Source organism: Athene noctua, chromosome 5 (assembly GCF_965140245.1).
Source record: "Athene noctua chromosome 5, bAthNoc1.hap1.1, whole genome shotgun sequence".
Taxonomy (NCBI): Eukaryota; Metazoa; Chordata; class Aves; order Strigiformes; family Strigidae; genus Athene; species Athene noctua.
This window is the reverse complement of record NC_134041.1, coordinates 24,191,448-24,213,364: the sequence shown is the minus strand read 5'-3', so window position 1 is coordinate 24,213,364 and position 21,917 is coordinate 24,191,448. Positions and strand designations below refer to the sequence as shown.

Below are 21,917 nucleotides of genomic sequence, written 5' to 3'. Positions count from 1 at the left end.
GAAATACAGATACTGGATATTTTTCTATTCCTGAAGTGTTAACAGTGAATTCACCAGTGGCATTTTTGTCTGTCAGTGTTGGCAAAATTTTGGGCTTCCTTTTAAATACAATCCTCCCACCTCCCTTTTCATGAAATTTATTTTATGTGAATTATCAGGAGTATGAATTACCTTTCTGTGTAGTGATTTCTTAAATCCGATTATTGAAAATGAGTTTCTTAATTATTTATTATGAAAAGTGCAGTCACCAAATGGAACTAATTCTCTAGTTGAGTTTGGGATATTTCCTAGATGTAAAAATAATATTCAACAGCAGCCATTAAAAATCAGATTAATTTATTCCCATTGGAGGATAGAATGACATTTCAGTTTGATTTTTTTAAATGAGAGATCTGCACAACTAAATAGAGGCCATTTAAAAAAAAACCAAACAACCAAACCCAATAGAACCACCCCCAGTAAACAACAACAAAAAAACCCCTAAATCTGGATTTGAAGTTTTGGCCCCCCACAAGTATTTGCCTATATGACTTCCCATTGTTTGAAGTAATTTATAATGCTGAGATGACACATTCAGAAAAGGTGATTTTTTTCATATTTTGGCAAAAATTCTGAAAGGTGTATCAAATTGCAAAAGTAAATACCAAAACTATATTGAATTTCAGCAGCACTTAGGCAACTAATTCCCTCAGGCTCCTTAGAAAACCTCAGTAGTCTACCTACATCTCCTGCTTTAGGCAGGCTTATTTTTCTTCTCTTTGCTTGCTATACAGATGCAAATTAATACTTTTGAAAAGTTTATAATCATAAAAGTGTTTTCTGTGGATGACAAGATGATGTGTCTTTAGCGTGTTGTATGAGAGAGGGAACCATAACTGAAAGCGTACGTGAGAAGAGATCGCTGCCAGTGGTAAACAGGCTGTGCCTCCCTGGCCCGGCCCAGAGTCCTCAGATGGCATGCTTGGTCTCGGCATGCCTTATCATCTTTGCATAAAATGCTGGAAAGCCAAGGATTTTTTTTTCCCACACTTCACTATTTAATGTAATTTTTTTTAGCAGAACAATGTACTTGCTGTTAAAGCTCTTTAGTTGATTTACTGTGAATATGGCTTACTGCTTGTAAGATACTACAGTAAAAGTTTTCAAATGTGATGAAGTGCAGACCAATCATGTGCAGTTTGTGCTTTTCCTCAACAGCGTGTGCCATGCTAGAGAACGCACACAGGGAAATACAGCTGTGTGCTTTGATAAGGCACTGAACCAAAATCTAGAGTACACCCAAATACCTGTTATCAGTTTAGAAATTCAAAGAAAAATGTAAAAAAGCATCCTTGTTTGTGTCTTTTGTGATGTGTGGTGGTATGTGCGTGCAAAACTGTTACTGTCTTGATGCAGTCCTGCTGCTGACCCACAGGACTTTATTTTTTTTTCCTAATTTTTAAATAGTACAAGAAAATTCATAGTAAAAGAGGCAAATAAACCACCAGTGGCTTCAGTGTCTGTGGTATACTAATGCAATGCTGCATTGAACTTAAAGACATTAAATATATAAAATTTTGAAGCTAAAGGTATACGTCTTGTCTCGATACACGTTGGCATGCTATGAAAAGACAGAGGCAAGGAGAAGTGTGGAGCTGACTTGCAATAAAGAACTGTAGCTTTTGAATTCCTGACAAGTCGATGTTGATAAAGTATTTTTGAAATGTTCTAAAAGTTTCTGAAGCGTAGTGGAGCAGGTGCTGGTGCTGCTGTCGGGGAGCGCAGCACGCCTGGCAGCGCAGCACGCCTGGCAGCACAGACCGTGCCCCACCGCCGGCTCGGCGCAGCCTGGCGGGACCAATGACGGGGCGGAGGGTGCAGCCGGGTTTGCACAACAGGACCTGGTGCAGCCCCGGGCTGCTGGGGCGGCTGCAGGGATCGGGTAGCGAAAGAAGGCAGCAGTGTTTTCTGTAATGCAACACAGCACAGGCTGAGATTGCTATATAAAAAGCGTACAATTTACAATTGCCAATAATGCCAATTTTTACTTATGTTTCAGAACACGGGAACCTGAAACATGAGGTAAGGATTCACTTTTCTTTGCTTGTGATGTTTGTTTTGTCGGTGACATAAGAGCTCCTTATTTACTTTGTGCACGTGCTGCGTGCTGTTGGAGCAGGTATGTTTTTCTTCTGGGTTTAACAACAGATCTCTTTAGAGTGGTGGAAAATAGAAATTGTCTATGAAATAAGCTATTCATAATTAAATATAAATGTATTCTAAGTGTGATTCCATGTTCAGTTGGTATGGCTTAATGCTGAGAGTATTGGAGAGGTAGAGATGTATTTTTTCAGTTGCAGGTAAAAAAAACCCTACGTTGTTTCACAACTGATGTCTAGATCCTTACTGTTCCTAGACCAAATCTGTCAGTAGAATAAAAATTTATTTATTTATTTATTTATTTAAAAATCTGGTGAGTCCTGCTTGGAACCAGTCTCTGCCATGCCAGACTGTGGGGCGATAAAGGATTGGCAGGACAGTGTTTGCTTCTAAATGTAAAAAGACTTCAGTTGCAAAACTGTCCAGTGGTTATGGAGTTTACATGATCTGGAGAGAATGGTAAAATGGGCCCTGTACAGAGTGGGGGCTACCGTGGTGCGCGTAGTGTACACTGCTGTCAGCCCAAGAAGGCTGCAAACTACCCTGGATTATTTTCTCGCCAGTTCCTGGTGGATTGCCACTGAAGTACAGAAAGGCATGGCAGTTGGGTTTTCTCTGCTAATTCTGACAAAAGAGGTGCAGCACTTTAAATGTAGACTATAATAGTTTCTAGTGTCTATTTCAGATTAGAAGTTTATGGTAATTTAACTGAGTAAATGACACTCTGGTCATGAACAGTGTACGAGGGTGTATTGTTACTTCTCTCCGTAAGCATGTATGTGCTTGATGCTATCACTGAAATGGGTAGTGGAATTGCAAGGCTGTTACTGCTGACAGGACTGATGCAGGGGGGGTTTGTGCACAGGGCTGACCACATCTGCGCTCTCTGATGTTCAAGCTGTTGTGGCATTGCTGTGACCCCAGACAGTGGTGGGGGCCTGGTGTGCAGAGCCCTGGCACCCCCTGGCAAGCTCCATGGCTGTGGGCCATGGGTGGGTGCAGGGCCCAGCAGTGGGCACTGGCTGCCTGGGGGCCTGGAAGGGGAAATGGCAAGGTGGCCTGGGAGGAGCATCCAGGTGAGGAGAGGGCTGCGCTACCACAGACCATGCCTGTGCCTGAGGCACTGCTGCTGCCCTCTCTCCTCGCTGCTCGCTCAGCTGTGCCTCTTGCCATGTGCTGCCTGGCTTTACCAGCTAAGTAAGGGTACTCTGAAATACGGAAACTACACCATGGTCCGTTTGCCTAACTCTCCCAGTACTGCAGCTGACAGACAGTGCTGGGGAGCCGTAAACAGATTGCTACTGGACCTTGTGGACAAGGTTGTTAGACTCGGTAAAGCTAGCTGTGGTGAACATACTGTGGCTGGATGAAGAAAACATGTACACTGTTTGTATCTAACCCCTCTTGCTCCTCAACTTCTAACCCCCTAGCTTGATTTGCAAATCTTTTTGTGAGGAAAAAATGGCTTGCTTTCTGGAGCTATTGATTTGCTATTGACTATTGAGTTCATCCAAAATGTCAGGATTCCTTTTATTTTTACCAAGACTCTTGTATAAGTGTCTGCTTTAATTCTGTCTGTGCAGAAGGAAACTTGAGCATAGATGAGGACTTGCCGTTTTGGAAAACAACATGGATTTAGAATTCATACCAGTAGTGTAATAAAGTATACTGGTGCATACAGCTCAAAAATTATTTCCTTAAAATTGTTTTCCATCCAGTCCTTTGGTGTATATGATTTATCACAGAAATATTGTAATTTTTTTTAAATTTTAGTTAAACATTTCTCTACCTTTATGCCTGTTTTTCCCCCTCCTGCCCCTTCTTTTGTGCAAATCTGTGGTTACTCACCACTCTGCATCAATCCCATCAATCCTTATCAGCAATACAGCCTCCATTTAAAAAAATAACTAGGATGTAATTGAGCCTTCTGTTCTTATTCCGTAATATTACCTTCATTGTAGCAGCAGTTTTCAATTTTTTTTCTTGCCACTGCAGTTGAAATAAAACTTGCATCCTTTCTTTAATTACAGTTGTGGAGTACAGAGAGAGTATGTCCAAAGACTCAATAGTTTGAAAGCTGTTTTTAAACCAAGCTTTTCATTTTGCCAGCTTGCTACAGGGCTTAGTAATTTGGTTGTGCCTCAGGTTACTGCTTTCTGGCTTGTCTTGGTGTGTGTCCTGCATCAGCTTATATCAACTGCAAGCAAATCGGAGCAACCTAATTGTTCCCTTTGTTATGCAATGTGCTTTTCTCTGCTTGGTTTGATTAAATAAATACGTGAATCTTCATGTAAGCTACCAGTTAAAACAAGTTTTCAAAAGCGGATCAGTAGTTCACAGATACGCGTTATTTCACATTGAAATTTTCAGGGATTCATATTAAGTGTCTTGGAGGACAAAATACATTAATTTTTTTTTTTTTAAAAAAAAGGTCTCAATCTTGTCAGAGAGCTTCTGATTTCACACAGCTCTTGTTCACCCAACTTTAAAAGAAAGAGGAGGTGACTTACTAAGTATATTTTAGTACTTGCCCAGAAAACAAGAAAATTAAGAAGTTCATAGGAAATTCTAGCTACATTGAGTACAAAGTAGGAATACTGAAAATTTCTACCATATTAAAGCAATGCAAGCAGCTTTGATACTTTCATGTTTGTGGACATTATCTGGGGTAGATAATGCCAAACTACATATTCTTCCACTATCCTGTTCATAAATTATTCAAAAATAAATTTGTTCTTGATATCAAAAGATATTGATGTATGAACAAACCTTCTTCCTGACTAAGAATCTTTTGAGATTAGTGGCAGAAAAAAAAGGATATATGAAAAAAAGATCTATGTTAGTAAGAATGTTTTTCAAAGTATGATCTTTCTACAAGATAAAGATAATTGTGGTGGTGGTTGGGGGAAATAACTTGTGAAAACCAGCTTTACCTAGTAGATTGTGGGAATGAGAGGAGTGCGGTGTGCCTACATGAAAACATGTTTATTCATATCCTTGATTTGTATTTTTGCCATGCAGAAACGAACGAATGGGATTAGAAGAAACTCTAGACATATGGACCCAGGTTTGTGTCATGACTTTTTAATAGTTAAACATTAAATAAAAAGAGTGAGAAAGCTGTAACTCATTTTACCACGTTGCATTATGAATGCTGTTGTAATGCATGCAATGTTGAGATCTTTCGTTATTGCCAAAGTTGTGAAGGTCTAAAGCGATAGCTTTCTTTGTGGTTTCAAAGATAAGGTCAGCTGATTAATTTTTTTTTCCTTGTTTCTTGAAGCAGTGCTTCAGTTCTATCTGAACAACAAAAGACTCTGGGCTCTAGGTTAACATGACCCACCCTACTGTACTCTGCAGTACAGTAAAAAACTGTTGAAAAGCAGACAGTTGCTTGTAAGGCTTAGGTTCTGATTTGCAAAGTTGTGGGTATTCTCAACTCTCTTAACTGTAGTGGTGCTCAGTGCTCAGCTGTATTGAATATGATTTCCTCTTCTAAAAGTCATAAACCAGTTGCAGTTTTATGTAGAATTTCAAAGTGATTTTATTCTTTCTGTTAGTTTATAGTAGATACTTTTGTGGAATCATGGCAGCAGCAGCCCTTAAGAAAATTAAATGCTTGCTTACACACTATGTACTCAAGTGGGTGAACATTTCCTCTGGAGACCCATTATGTGTCTGTATAAAATACTCAATGGTTTTCAGTGTAACTGTGATATTTTCAGTGTAATTTTTTACAGTAATTACTTTTTTGTCCTTTATATTTCTTGTATAGTTTAATTACTGGAGATTTGTTATGCAGATATTATTTGGAATAAAACTAAGCTGTGATAATTCAATATTTCTAGTTGTGGACACTTGAGAGTAGTTGGAGTCGGACCTTAAACAGGATGGCAACTCTGTACACCACAGTACAGCCTAGCAGAGCAAAGTACTTTTCAAAAAGTAGGAATGCTGGTTGTGCCAGTAGCATTGCAGCTGCCTTGGCTCTGAAAGGCTAAATGTTGTAACTAGCTGAAGCAGACCACACCTATCTTACTCACCTACTTTTGACAATGTTTTGGAACATGTACTGTCACTTTGTTCCCTCTAGCAAAAAAATTGCTTCATGATATTCCTAAATTGTTCTGTGTGTTGTTGACTGAAGTTGTTAAAGAAAAAAGAAAAAAATGAGCACCCTGTAACTCTGAAAATTAATACAGAGGGGGAAACATCAAGAATATGAATGAAATAATGCAGAAGATAGGAATACTTCTTTCACGTGGGACTGTTTGAGTTGTTCCCATTCGATAGTATATGTTGCAGTGAAGTGTAATGTGTGCTTGCAGAATAGTCTTATAGGTCAGATCCTTAAACACAGCTGTCTCATGTAGACTCCTAAAAGGTTAAGTAATTTAGTTCTGCGAACCTTTTGAGTATAATGGTGGTTTTACTTGCTGTTCAAGTCTGATAGAAGTATTTATGTGATCTTTATATACAAGGATACTTTAAAATTGTTTTTACTGAAGACTGACTACTATTCAAATCACCAAAGTCATTGAATTCAATAGATGTTTAAAAGCTGTGTATAATCAATGCCTAAAATATGGTTCAGGTCCCCTCCACCCCATCTATTTACTTACACAAAATAGTTCTTTGAGTCGTTGGGGTAGTGTTGTTGAGTAAAGTTCTTGGTCCCTGTTGTATTTTTGAAAGCCAGTAGAAATGCAGAATACTTGCATTTATTAGAGATACTGTTGCAGAAGACTGTCTTAACAGAATAGCTTCTAATGTTAACATTTTTTTTAATAAATAAGAGAGATACTACCATGCTCTGTACATGTACTTTGTCAGTTTTCAAATGAAGTGAACTTTTTAATTTGCATTTTGTCAGCATATGTAGTATGAGTCTTGCTGTAACTTGGTGGGGATAACTTTTAAAGATGTGAATGTCTTTGGTAAACTCTTGGCATCTTTTTTATATATTCTAAGTAATATTACTCATCAAATTGCACGTTGCCTTGAGAGACAGAACATGCTATCCAGAGAACAGCACTTGTAACAGATCAGTTATTTCAGGCACTCAGTACTGCACTCATCCTAAAAGCTTTTCAAGAACACTGGCATAAAAATCTGTGGAAAGCACCATGGTGCTCTTTTTGCTGAGAGAGATAGTCTAAGTCAGAGATAACATTTAAATTGTAGTGTGTTGTCTTTTTTTTTTTTTTTTTTTTTAAAAAAAGTGTTTGTTTCTCAGACTGGTTTGTCTTTAGAAGGTTTAATATTCTGCTGCTACCTGTGTTGCATGTTATGGTGCCAAAGCATGGGTACTAGTTGAGGAAATCAGGCATTTGCTGTGGATCAGTTACTGGCATCTGTGGTGTCTAAATATTGGTGGAGTTTGATATCAACAGTAAATACAATTATTTTGAGCTGCAAGTATTTTAGCACAAACTTTTTGACATGTTTGGTCTTGTCTCTTGCTGTGGTCTGTCTTTGGCTATTTTAGTAAAGAATAATGAATGTGGGAGATGTAGCATAACCAAATTGATGCATTGTGCTTCTCTTTTTATGCCTGTTAGAGCCAAATTCAACTTTCACTGACACATTTTAGCCCTGAATGAAAATCATTCAAGTTTGATGAGAAGTACTGTGTGTAGAAGGATGGTCTAAACAAAACAATATGAAGATACTGGATTAAAATATCTCATCTTCCACTGATAAAGCTCATTGATGGAGTAACCTATCTAGCTGAAGTACCCTAAAAGCAATAAGTGGTTCATGGCTGTTTAATTTGTTTTTCTTTGAAGTTTGGTTAAAACTTTTGACAGCGACAGTTTCCTTGTCAAGATTTGCTTTGTGCTGTATAAGAAGGAAGGATAGAAGAAAAAGTGATTAATGGATGATGAGGCAGAGAAATTCCTGGGAAACTAAACCATCACGAGAAAAGAAATATGTGCAAAAACTGCACAAAGAAATGTGTGCAAAAACTGTACAAGTGAACAAATTGGAAATCCAAAGAAAATATGACTTTTCTTTATGCTGTACACTATGACATCAGCCTGTGGTCCAGTTGCAGATAGCTTCCTGAATTGGTCCATCTACTAAGTTTTAGGGGAGACAGGTTTTAGGTAATCTTTTTTTGGATTAATCAGCAGATAATAAAAGCCATTAGAGAATGAACCTATAAATGCAACTGCACTCATAAAGCCAGGAAAATTCTGGTCTAGTCTTTGCATTTTACTGTAGAATAACATGATTCTGCTTAAATTTATTTGAGAAGCGATTAGATTGGTGTCATTTTTTGCCTAGAATGGGCATATGGAGGGATAATTATATAACATTTTTTTCCTTGTGTAAGGAATGTCATGAAAACTTTTATGCATGTGTTTAAGCATGTGATTTGCACTGTTGACTTAAATGACAAATGGACCATTCATGTATATTCATAAGCATAAATTAAGGCTTTGTATGTTTTCTTGAGAAGGATGATGCAATCCAACCAATGTTTTTAATAGAAAGAATTTTGTATGTATTTTAATAGAGTAAAAATTACTCTCTCTTTCTCAGCTGTTGGAATAAGTGTATGTTTGCTATCTTTTTATTTTTTTAACAGTATAAAGAGTCTAAATGCAGTAGATTCACAGCTTAGTGTTTCTAAGACTAGTTTTACCCTAAGCACTTCTGCTAATATAAATATTGGAACTTTAATTTCTAAAAGTGTGAAAGTATATTTCATATCAGAAGGATAAACTTGGTAGAAATGGAACACTAGAAGCCTTATATTCAAGATTCATTGCAGATTAAACTCAAAATCTGATCTGTGAAAAAATGTCACTGAGCATGTTCTGACTTCTTAAATAGCTGATTTCTTTATAAGCATGGATTAAAGCTTAGAAAACCTTAGTTCTTAACTGATGGACAGAACCAACAGGTCTTTTCTCTTCAAAGACAGTAAAATATTGACTGGGCTTTTTGGTGCCACACAATGTTAACAAGTAATGTATGCAGTGCAACAGCTTGGGCAAAGCTGTTTTTCAGCCTGGGAGTTCCAAGTTCAAATAGTAATTCTAAAACCAGGTATTTGTATTTCTCATTGGTGTCTGGTCCACCTTTGTGAAGCAATCCAGTAATATTGATTTTATACAGGTTATAAAGGATCTGAAGTGAATAAGTGGGTTTGTGGCCTGAAGTATACATGTTTTAAAAAAAAAAAATAGTAGTGCAGGGACAAGTCCAGCACTGGAGATAATGTTTATTTAGTTAGATTGGAGATATGTTTATTTAATTAGACATAGTGGGCTACTTTGTACTTTATATTTTGTTGAAATTGGATTGTGGAATCTTTTAACTAGGTTTTGTCGTTGTTACTGTGTTTGATTACTAAGCAGTGAAACAATATTCAGATGTTTGTGTTTTGTGGTAATGATTGCATCTTTTCTTTATAATAGAAATGAGGGGATAGTGTAATATTGGCAGTTTAACTTTCCTTTTCGGATAAGAATGAGGTATATTACTGTGAGATCTTTCAACAAATTCTGAGAGAGTGTGCTCTCTGATATGCAAGTCTAGCTCTAATTTCCATTTCAGTGCCACTCCAACCATATGTCCCAGCCAAAAGCAAAATCTGGCGCAAATTCAAATGTTGGGATATCCCAACCTGCAGATAATTCTTTGCCAAGCATGTAGTGGTTATAGATAAAACTACTCTTCTTAACTGAGAATTTGAAGCATGTCTCACTTTCATGTCTTATGAGCTATTCAGGCAAGTCCTTGGTAGTCCTGATGGACTGTTGTCTTTCTCATTGAGCCCCATATAGAGAATATCCAATTTCATGGATAAGAAAAGATAACCTTCTGCAACATGAAGCCTAGTGCTGAAAAACTGGCATTCAGGAATTTATTTCTCCATTTCAGCAATGGGGTCATCTACCTGTGATTCTGGCTGCGTCTCTGGTGGTCCATTACTAACTGGCTGTCAATATCATTGTTGAGAACAAGAATTTATCTTGGATTTAAGCCACAGAAAAAGGTCTACCAAAAATAAAAAGCCAGTATTAAACAAGGCCCCAGTATTTATTTTTCTCATGAAAAATGAGAAGCTGACTGGCGTCACTAATAGTATCTCCTTGTTATGACTATCTTCATCAAGATCGATTAGATCAAGGTAACATTTTTTCCTTTAGCAAAGGAGTTTCTGTATATAGAATCAAGAAATACACGCATAGTGTTGTTTTTTTTTTTTTTTCCTGAGACATTCGGTAGTGTTACTTAATTTTTACTGTCAATAAAATGTAGGCGTGAATGGCAATCCCCTTTTAATAGTTCTTGTCTTTTCAGACTGAGTAGAACAAACCATTACAGGGCATTTCTTTCAGCATCTTTCCTCAGGACCTTGCTCAGAGTCCCATAGGCTTATTTCCTTCTCTGTTAAATATCTATGAAAAGATTCTGGGGGAGTTGATGTGACAGCATCAACTGAAGTACTGAAGTATATGCAAGACACTCTTTTCAGCTTTAGATACTGTTTACATTGAACATAACCATGCATTTTAATGGCTGGTCAAAACGAATGCGTACGACTGTAAATTAAATCAGGGAAAGCCTGAAGAATACTAGAGGAAAGAGAAGTGTTTCACAAAACTTCCTCTAGTGAAGAGTTTGTTTGACAAGTTTGATGTCTTTCCCACTGCTTACTGGTATGGGATAAACTAACAAGGTTCATAGCAGTAAAACATCCATCGCATCCTGTAAGCGACCAGGAGACTTGGAGACTTGCTGCATGCACACTAACCAGAATGACCTGTTTGTTTATGTCCTTTTGATTTAGTTTTTACATTTCCTGTTACAAATAAAAATGCAGCCCAGGGCTTAAAAAATGCAGCCTATATGGCTTAAAAAAAAAAAAAAGGGGGGGGAAACTTGAAACTGGAAAGCACTCCAATATCTACTTCTCTTGGAAGTAAAGTGTGTCTAATAATTAACAATCATAACAAAGTAAATATATAGTTCTGTGTGTTTGCCCTAGAGATAATCTTGTAGTGTTTGTGGAGCACCAGATTTGCTAAGTAGCTAAAGACTTTTCTACATGTTAATGTATTAAGCCACAGAACCAAAAATCAGATTTGATTATACATACGGATAACACATATACTTAAGTTTTGGGTGGGTTTTATTGGGTTATGGATGTTTTTTCCTTCTCTCTACCCGGCATGTAAACACTTTGTTCAAAGTGCATATAAAGTATACGTGCATATCTCTAGGGATCTGTGTGAACCAGGTGAATTGCAGGTAAGAACTGGTTTAACAGGGCAGCTAGGAGGGTGCTTGCTGCAAAGGGAAGACTCCTTAGCAGGATAGAAGCATACTGCTTGCTGACGTGTTGTATGATTATGAATGTTCTGGAGTCCTTCAAGGACTTGGATTGCAGCTGTAACCTGACCAGTTCTCAGTGTTGATAGACGTGTTTTAACATGTTTCACATCATGTGGCTGGGATGGGTTGGGGTTTGAGACAAGAGTCAGAAAATTTATTTGTGGTCACCATGTTCTTAGGAGCAGTTAATGGGACAGTTTCTTCCAGGTGGACCTCAGCAACAGTGAATTCAGAGACATGCTGAATTGTGACACCTAATTTGTGAGATCAAATTAATTTATCTCTCATATTTTTAATAAATACATATTACATTCAGGATCCTTGCTTTTTAAATTTTTTTACTACGGCGCTAATGCCATGTGCTGAGCTATTGTTGCTTCCCAAAATAATGAATTCATCTTTGTTGGGATACAAGAAAGAACATGTCTAATGTTTTGCACCAAGAAATTTTCCACTAATGCATTTCTGGAAGGCAAAGCAGAGTTTTGTCTTCCAATGAAGCATTTCAAATGCAGTTTAATGATTTTTATTTGGGTTGTTATATTTTAAATTAAAATTATTTTTACATTCCTGTTGGGGAGAGGTATTTTGAAAGGTGTCTGTCCCTTTGGCAACTCAGCAATGAGCTAACATTCAGAGAAGAACATCGCCTTTAGCCTTTTCTTTTAATTAAACATCAGAAGACCCAGATGCCAAAGGGTGAAATACATTTATTTTGTCAAACTCTTTCATCCTTGTCTGGTTGGATTGCAAGATTAGTTTGTAGTTGAGTAATTTAGGCTCTTTTGTCTTATTGCATGTGTTTTTGGGACTGTCTCTGTATCTTGAGCAACTAACGTTTTATTTTTCTCTTGGAGAAATAATGGTGATTAATACATGCTCAGCATGTATTAGCATAATTTTTAAGGTGAGGTGAGTTAAAAATCCTACAGTACGTTCTGCATAAAAGCACTCTCGGTATGGACTGTTCTAAGCAAAATGTCACTGTTTAAAGATAACTACAAGGGAGTTGGCAGGCAGAAAAAAGGAAAAGAGCAGGGTAAAAGTGGACAAAATGGGCATACAAGTATGATCAGTAGAACAAAAAAAATACCGTTTTGCGTTTTATATTCACACAAAAATAGTACAGCACTATATTTTTTTTTTTTTTTAAGAAAAAGGCATGTGCAGAAATAATACAACCCAAAGTTGCTTTTAGTTACCATGGCAAGTAGAAGGGAATTGCCTAGTATTCTGATAAAGTTCATTGGCACTTAGAAATCTCTTACTCATCTTCAAGAGGACTATTGCATTTACCCATCTATTTTCATATCTGATTTTAATCTTCAGGGTACTGTTATTCTCAGAAGGCAAAAACAAAGGTAATAAGGCAATGAATGATTAAAAATAGTCAAAACTTACTGAATTTTAACAGTACTCTAAAGCATACAATTTCTTTTTTTGTGGCTCACTCATTTAACTAGATCAGTATTTGATCACTACTTCAAAGTAATTCTCACACAAAGAATTTGGGAAACATTGTAAAACTGAAAGCAGCCATCCCATGGGAGAAAAAAAGACTGCTGAAAATCACAGAAGAGAAGCTCCCAGAACTGCCTCTGTCTTCTGCCTAAGGAAGGTTTTATAGCTTGGTAGAAGGGGCCACAGGCAAGAGCCTGAGAAACTGATGCTGCTTTTCAGGAGAGTTTTTAATCTGCTCACCTCTTTGAGGTTCCCAGAGAAGAGAACAGTTAAGCTGCAGGCCAATCTAGCCCAGGATCCCTTCCTCAACAGTAGCCAATTAAATGGATGCTTAAGGATAGAATATGGGGTAAGATGTTGTGGTACTTCCCCCCAGTACCTTGTGGTTTTGTTTCTTAGCTCTTAGTTTTTCTTCTGTGTAATTTCATTGCCACTTTTTGAGCCAATCTAAAATCTTGGTGTTCACAACTGTTTTAACTGTTACTTTCATAATTCGTTGTGTGAATAAAGTACTTCATTTTGTTTGTTTGTTTTAAATTTGCTGCCTATTAATATGATGCCTACTATTTTTTTTGAATCAAGAAAGTGAACAATAAATGAAGAAATAATGAATACTTTTTCTCTGGTCAGTGTCTCTGCCACTCATGAATAGTCTCTGTGATATCCCCTCCTGTCATCGAGCCATTATCTGCTTAATTCTCCTGTTAAAGAAGCTTTTCTGTATGTCTGGCCATTCTCTTTGCTTGTCTGCATGCTTCTAGGTCCAAGAGTGGTTGATCTTTCTGCTTTCGTCTGCTCTGAGAAATTTCTTAGCATTGGCACACAGCAGAATAAAATTGTAATCGTAAAAAACTGATTTTAAAGAATACTTAGCAATTACTCAGAGATTCTGCTGTCTATTTGATGGTAGTAATTTTAGAGTCCATCATGATGTATGAATATTCAACCCATATGTTACTTTGTATTTGTTAAGTTACATCTTACATGAAGTTATGACCAAATGAACTTCAAAGGTTCTTCCAGCCAAAGTTATTCTGTGATTTGTAATCCTATTGTACAAGTACTTCAGGTAATGAAATAATCCTTCAGTTGTCTGCAAGCAGTGTTATTTAAAAAAAAAAAAATTGCGCCTTCTCAAGACTTAATCCACTTTTACTCCCGTTTCAAGACTCCTTATTAATTTTGTGTACAATGGAAGGTCAAGCATGAATTCCTTTGGGTGAACTTTTTGGAAACCACCTTCTATTTGAAAAAAAATATTACTGTTTCAACCTTTTACTTCCTTTCTTTTTGTTGTTTATTTTTCTGTGGGAAGCTTTGCCTCTCCTATCATGAAAACTGAAAGAGATCCTCATAGTGAGTCATGTTAAAATTATTTTGTTAATCCATATTAATATGTAATCTTCATCCTCATATTCATTGTCTACTTCAAAGAACTCTAAATGATGTCCTCAATTTTCCTTTATAAAGTATTTTCAGTCTTTATCCATATATTTTCAAATTCTGTTTTTATAGTAGGCTTTACCAATCTTCCTTGTACATACGTCAGGTATCCATGTTGGGACATCTACTGATTATAACTGAGTTGCTTTAAAACATTGCTTTCACACTTAACCTCCTATTTCTGTGGTACTGAGGCTGTTTTAAGAAATAGGTTGCAGATCATAATTAAATAACTCAGCACTTTCATATTTGAATTTATTTAGTGCTTAGTTTTTCCAAGTAGTGACTATAAAAATTGATCTGATTGATTTTTCAGTAGAATCAATTAATTCAGCCCAGTTGTTTTAAACCTTTGATGCGGTTTATCCAGGATTCAGAGAAAGCACTTGAGTTCAGCCCTCATTGCTGCTCTTGCTGACCAGCAAATAAATAGAAGATATGTTCAGTCTTGTACTTTTCATAACTTGCAATTCCCTGTGTAACAGGGAATTAAGTAGTAACTTCATTTGGTGGCTGTCTGTGATACGATTACAGTATTGGTTCATAAGGGAAGAGCAGCTGACATCATCTACCTGCGCTTGTGCAAAGCATTTGACACTGATAATTTGACACATGATCTTTAAGGTCCCTTCCAACCCAAACCCTTCTATGATACCTTGAAAACGTGTTTCATTTCTACTAACCTTAGAGGTTATTCTTTAGCCAGTCCATTTGGAATAGGAGATGTGGGGAGAGGAGAGTGCATGAGGCACTATGTCTTGTAGTTCAGATGATAAAGCAGCATGTTTACTGTTCTTGAATTTTTTCATTAATTGGGTTTGATAGCAACAAATGACATGAAATATGATACAAAAACAAAAGCTGTGTGTATGGATCACAGCATTACTTCCAGAATGACATCTCACCCCTGGCAACAGCAGCAACCCTTCTTGCAAATGGCAGTGATCATTGTAGTACAGTGGAATTCACTTAATGCCACTACATCTAATACAATTTAAGTGTGGGGTTTTTTTTCCACTCTGTAAGACCTTACATATTGCTTTATAGTTTTCCCCCTTTCCCTTTTCTGCTTGGCCATGGAGAGAAGAGAGGATAAATAAGAGGAAAAGCTCAAAAGGAAAAGAGTATGAGACTTAATGATGGAGACTTAGATCTCTGACTGCTCTTGTGCATTGTGTGCTGGTTTTATTATTTGTCTGTTTCTCGTGGTATTGATTTAAATCCTGTAATTACACATCACTCTGCATGTGGCTCAGGCATCTGAGAAACATTGAATGATCAACTAAGCTCAAAGAGCTGGTGCTGGGATTTAAGCGCATAAATGATGGTGTTTGTCAGGGCAGTATTTTTGGGAGAAAGAACCAACTCCAGGTGTTCCACTGGTGTCAGTTTGATTTCTGGTGATTCTTTGGTGTAACTACTGGCTGTTGCCACAAGGTATGGTGTTTTTTCCTACCCAGATGTTCCATCACTGCCCTTTCTTTTAAATCTAATCATCATCTGGTCACAGGACAAAGTTGCTTCAATGACATAATGGAAAACTTGTCGTGGGAGACAGTGGTGGTGTTGGCGGTGGCAGGAAAATAAGTAATTTTCTTTCTGATTGAGTTGCTGTACCAGCTCAGTCCTGAGGCTGCACAGTTAGTGGGGGTGTGACAGAATACACTCATCCTGGGTTAGATGGAACATCCACCCATATCCTTTACTGCTTTCAGCTATGGTTTACATCCTAAGAAATTACCCACTGTTTTCTGGAGTATATAATCTACATTCAGACTGGAAACAGAAAAGAGAAGGAGAACCTTCACTATTGGCAAGATGAATATATGAGGGTTTTGTTGGGGGGGAGGAAATGAAACAAAAAAGATTTTAAAGTGGAGCCTGATCATTATTGCAGGGCAGACATCCTGACAGGGCACTGGACTTGATTCCCATCTTTATTGCCTGTGACAACTTACCTATAAGCTTGCAACAAAGATCAAGTGATCATGGATGATATTATTGTATGTTTTCATTTTTAGTTTTAAAACAGCACCCTGTTACTGCTTATTATTTATTCATCATGTGATCCATCTTCAAGTTAAGGAGTTATTTATATGTAAACATAGAAAATTAAGCTATTTAATTTTTTAGGCAATTCTTAAAATTTTAACTACAAATTGAAAATATTTTTCTTTGATAAAAAGGGAGGAGGGAGTTTGTAGAAACTTCAGTGTATCATAGTAGTACATAATTTTTGATACAAGAATCCTGCTAAATGAAAGGGTAACTTCTAAATGAAGATAGTGAGATTAGATAATGTGTAAGATAAATACATTTTTATGCTCAGTGGATACTTAAACCATGGTCTGAAAGTCTGTGTATAGCTATGTCAACTGAGTGAGACCAGGATTGCTACAAAATTCATGGAAAAGATGGAGGTATCACAAAATACTATTCTTTTGGATTTCCCATAAGTTATTTTCATAGATTGCCAATACTTGAAATGTGCAAGTATGCAGCATAAAAATTAAATCACAGTATATATTACTTAGGGATAAACAATATTAACTATATTGTGGTAATAATGAAATATATACTCATCCTTTTTTACTTTTATAACACAGATATTTTGTAATGAAAGCAAGTTTTGTACCCTTTTCCAGAAGAAAATAAGTTAATCACTGTAACCTATACAAACCAGAAATCAGTAGGTACACTTCTGAAATCAGGTTTACTTCAGCCAAAGCAAGAGTGTCTTTTCACTGTTTAATATAATGCTGTAATTCTTGGCAACATTTATCTACAGATGCTTTTGTGCAAGGAAGGTCTACATGGCCTGAAATTTTTTGCATGTTGGTTAAGATCTGTTACTTAAGAAGTAACAGAGATATCTGCCCTAATCAGGGTAGAGGCCACAGAAAAGAAAAATTTCTCAAAGAGGAAGATCACAGGAGTGTTTAACTTGAAAAGCTGAAGGATTATGTAGCATTACGAAGAAGATGCGTGCAGGCAAGATTATTCTGTCATTTGCTGGAACCTGCCTGCTTGGCCAGGCATCAGACTCTTCCCCTTCATATTATGTAATAATTTAAGAATCCCTGCCAGAGAATTTATTTCTTGTAAGTAGCAGAAATGGAGAGTAAGGTTTTTTATCTTAGAGGCAGCTGCTATTAGTCGATACTGAGCACAAAAGACATGGCATGAAAGATAATTTAATATTCATTTTTGTGATGCTTAATGAATAAAATCTCAGCACGTTTTCAGCAATGCATGTTTTTAAATTTTGTTTGAGACCTGTGAAAGATTCTATGTGGCATAAGTGCATGTTTTTGTGGGTTATATTGTGCACAGTTATCTTGCTGTACGTGATTGTTATTTTAGTGTCCAGTACCTATACACTGAAGCATACAGTGTATTCAGCAGGGTGGCTAATTCCATTTCTGCTGAATAGACTTGTTGAAAGGTAGGACTGCCTCATGTCATGCCACGCTTTTAGGCATATTACATGTGAGATTCGACTATCATATTCTGACTGCAGTATATTTATTTTTTAGAAAGGACAAAGTTTATATTTGTTTATACTTAATTGAGCAAGTTATTTTCAAGATTATTTAGTCTGTGAATGCTCAACAACAGAAAAATGCCTAGGTCCTTCACAAGATTCATGACATTTTGCAGAATTAAATTCAGTTTCCAAAGTGGGGCTCTTATTCTCAAGCCTTTTTTCTCTTACTGCTTGCTGCAGGATCATCTCTGAGTGTAGTATTAAAAACATAGCTTAAAGTAGTTACTTCTGTGGAATAATGGATTTTTATCTTTCAAGTTTTGCCCCTGTTTTTCAGAGCCTTTTGCTGTACATAATCTACTACTGTTTTCGACACACCTTCATAGATCATCTATAATTTCTGCCCAATGTAAGTTGTTAGCTCCTCAGGGCAGGTACTTGTTTGAACAAATACACATTCTAGAATGCCATGCCTTTCTATGGTACCACATTAAAAGATGTGATAATTATCTCTGGTTAATTTTCATACCTTATGCCTTTATAAAAAGCACCTTGTGTATCACACTGTTTAATTCATATGCCAGAACACTAGTTTGCTCAATTTTAAAGAAAATAATGAAGATTCTTCGTTCTGAGGCAACACTATTTTAAAAATTGATATACCCAATTCACCCACTAGACTACATTTCGTTACTTTGTCAAAACTAATGAAAACTGGTTTTGAAACTTGATTATTCTTTATTGTTTATTCACATAACAAGACATGTAGTACTCACCTATTTCTAACGTTTGTTGCTGAGATTCTTATCAATCTAGACAATTCCAAAATCCCTTTCTCTCACAAAAATAGCTGCCTATGTCACTGCAAGGAAGGACTAGCTGCCTGAATAAGCATTTGAAGTTAGAATTGTACAAAACATGAGAGCTTGTCCTTAACACTTGTTTGGAGGAAGGCATGCTGTGGAAGGGAAACCAAGGCCTTCATTCTAATTTATCACAAATTGTATGTAGCTATGTACATTATAAAGTCAGTGGCCTTCCTAGCTCTCTTCTGCTGTCTTTCACTGCAGTCCTGGAGAGGATCCTCTTTTCTGAAGAGGACAAACTTCAGACATCAACATTTTAAATGCCAAGTAGTTGGTTTGAGTATAGATAATAAGACATAATTTTGGAATTGCACATTAAATTTCTGTTATTTTAAACATCCTTTCTTGCACTTGCAATCCACAGTTATCCATCTAGGGCATGTCCAGGTTTTCTAAATTAATGTGCTAAAGTTCCTGTGTCAAGCTTAAATAAAAAAAATTTTTTAAAAATTTGACAAGTGCAGCTGGAGCTAGTGGTACTTGATCTTTTTAGTACTTGGTACGTGACTTTCTGAAAGTGGGTTCCTTTGTACATCCATATGTAACTGCAGCAATAAAGACTAATGTATATATTTTAAGAGAAGACTGAGTGTTTGAATGATACCTAGGACAGCTTCTGAAAATGCTGTGCAAACAGGAATGAGTTGGCATTTGTATGTCAGTAGATTCTTTCTGTAGTGTACTTAACTAATTCTCAGATGGCTTTTGCTCTGTTGTAACATATTGTCCCTTGACTTCCCAAAATCTTCAGTTTCTTTTCCTTCTGTTCTGTTTTGAGAAAGAAAAAAGAAATTTAAACCTGAGGAGTGAATCTGTGCGAGTTGTGAGGAGTACCACCCTTAAGGGCATGAGAGACAAATGGTTATTGGTCATCTAAATAATGATAGGTTCATTCCTTTCCCAAAGACAGCTCTTATGGCTTTCTCTTCTTATTTTTAAAAACATGGATGTTCAGAAGCATTTCTGCAGTGCCTGTTTTTTCTTGCATAGAGGCGAGCTTCCAGATTCTTTAAAATGAATGTCACGATGTGCCAAATGTCCTTGCTTAGGAGGTAAGTAAGAAAATGCCTTCTGTTGGAGTTATTTTTCTAAATAAGAAATTAAATTCTGAGACTTCAGTTTGGAGTCTCAATTTTCTTAGCTAAATTGTTTATTTCTGATCAAAATAAATGTTAGCTGCGTTTATAGGAGCACTAAGCTGAGCATTAAGTTTGGCTTTGACTTGGAAGACCTGAAAACTTTAACGCAGTGAGTGTCCATGTTCCCATGATGCTGATTTTGTTAATGCTGCTTGTATTGCACTAAGCATAGAGAGTTATCCTCGAATATCTTTGCTGAAAAAACATCTGAACTAAGTCAAATACTGATGTTCAGAGCAGAGAAAGATGTCTGTCTATGCATCATTCTTTAAGAGAAACAGACTAATGTAAAAAAAAAAAAAATGAACATCTGTCTAGAAATATTTCAGAAGTCACACAATTTCAAAAATGCAACCATGTAAATTGAGTAACATGTCTAGACTTGTCATTTTTCTTGTAATGAACTCCTACTATGATCTGCAATGTAGTTCCGTGTAGTAGTTTTCTGTGGATCTTCACTGGAAAATGGAGATACACCTAATTATCAGGGGGCTTTTTGCTTCAGATCTACAAAACCTGAAGAAGCGAAAGGACTTCCTGAGTTGTGGTGGGTTTGTGTTTCTGAAAACAAGGTGTTGATCAGACTGTTAGCAGACAGATTTTTCCTCCCACACATCTTCATTTTAGCTGATGGATGACCATTTTTGCAGAGGTCTCTGCCAAGAATACAGCATATATATATATATGCAACATTAAAGAGAAATGGTGGAAAATTGAATCTTTGAATAATTATAGAAGATTTGACAGGTGGTAAAGGACTGGAGGGAATCCTGTATGCTGCTTCAGTAAAGTTTTTAAGGAGGTACAATGGTAGGAACAGTTGAGTGAAGACAGTCACAGAAAGCAAGGCTAGGACTGTAAAAAGAAAGAAAAAGTTCTTCAGTAGTTTTATTTGTGTCATAGGATGATGGTCCTTAAATATTTTGCTTCTGTGGAAGTGGAAGAGAAATGTGAATGTTTATCAGATATGGAGTGCATTACAAATTTGTAATCTGAATTATGAGGTAGTGAAGATTTTTGCCCACTCCGAGTGCTTGCGAGTTCTCTGTTTATAGAAGAAAGCCCTGCTAGTGCTGCTGTAGTTATATGCCTATATAGGCAGAAGCTTAAACAGTTGAATAAGGCTCATGGTACTGTTAAGTGTTTTACTAATCAGCCTTCTGAAGTTTTTAGACTTAAAATTGAATGAAGCAGCAAACTCAGGGGTTGTGGTTAGTCATATGAAAAATTTCGGGACTTTATTGAACAGTACTCAAACACAAAAAAGCTAAGGAGAAGACAAACAAGTGGAATACTCGAAGCTGATTCTTAGGCAGTGTCAGCATTTCGGTCATCTTGCCTGAATGTAAAGCTTATAAGCAATACCTAAAATTAGAACTTTTAATTATGATGACTTAGAAAAATAATGACTTAAGACTGGGAGAATTAAAAGTTCAATTAAAATATCTTCTTTGAGGTATGTCTATGTGCTTATTCATTGTATTAATTTTGTCCAATAGTAATTATTTAAATCATTGTCACTCTGAAGAGTGCACTTAAAACACATTGTTGGTATGTTCCATGTTCTGAAATTTGTGTCATAAGTACTTGGCCTAAAAGTAAAAAAACCCCACCTATTTACTCTCACATCATTAATAGCCCCAGAAATGGAATGTTTTTTTGAACGTGATAACGTAGCGTTGCTTTTCTTGTGTCTCCTTGCCAGCTGAGAAGGACTTCTAGGTATGTTTTGCCTTTGGCAGTGACTGTACAAAGCTACCGACTTCCACTGGTTGTGTTAATAGATGACACTGATTAGGAATTAACAAGTAGCTCTCTTGATAAATGCAAGAGAGGAGAATCCAGATTACTGTTAATTCTGCAACGAAATCATTAGGAACAAGAATTTTAAATGCTGAAGCTAGCAGAGCTGATTTGAAGAACATACAGAGAATGCCAAAGGACTTTGTTAGTCCATGCTCAGAATAGAGCTTCCCTTTAACTAGCTTTTAATAATATTAGTATCAGACCAAGATGTTGCCAAAAAAG

The 21,917-nt window shown here is 36.6% G+C and overlaps 1 protein-coding gene across 6 annotated transcripts in view; it reads left to right on the top strand.

Annotated features, from left to right (window-relative positions):
• The window catches only part of VAV3 (vav guanine nucleotide exchange factor 3), a 172,993-nt gene that overhangs the window by 110,633 nt on the left and 40,443 nt on the right, over positions 1-21,917 (top strand). For all 6 annotated transcript variants that reach the window (XM_074906706.1, XM_074906705.1, XM_074906704.1 and 3 more), the window contains 2 exons: positions 2,039-2,061; positions 5,161-5,206. In XM_074906706.1, the coding sequence (XP_074762807.1) occupies positions 2,039-2,061; positions 5,161-5,206 (69 nt within the window). The remainder of the gene's footprint in view (positions 1-2,038; positions 2,062-5,160; positions 5,207-21,917) is intronic.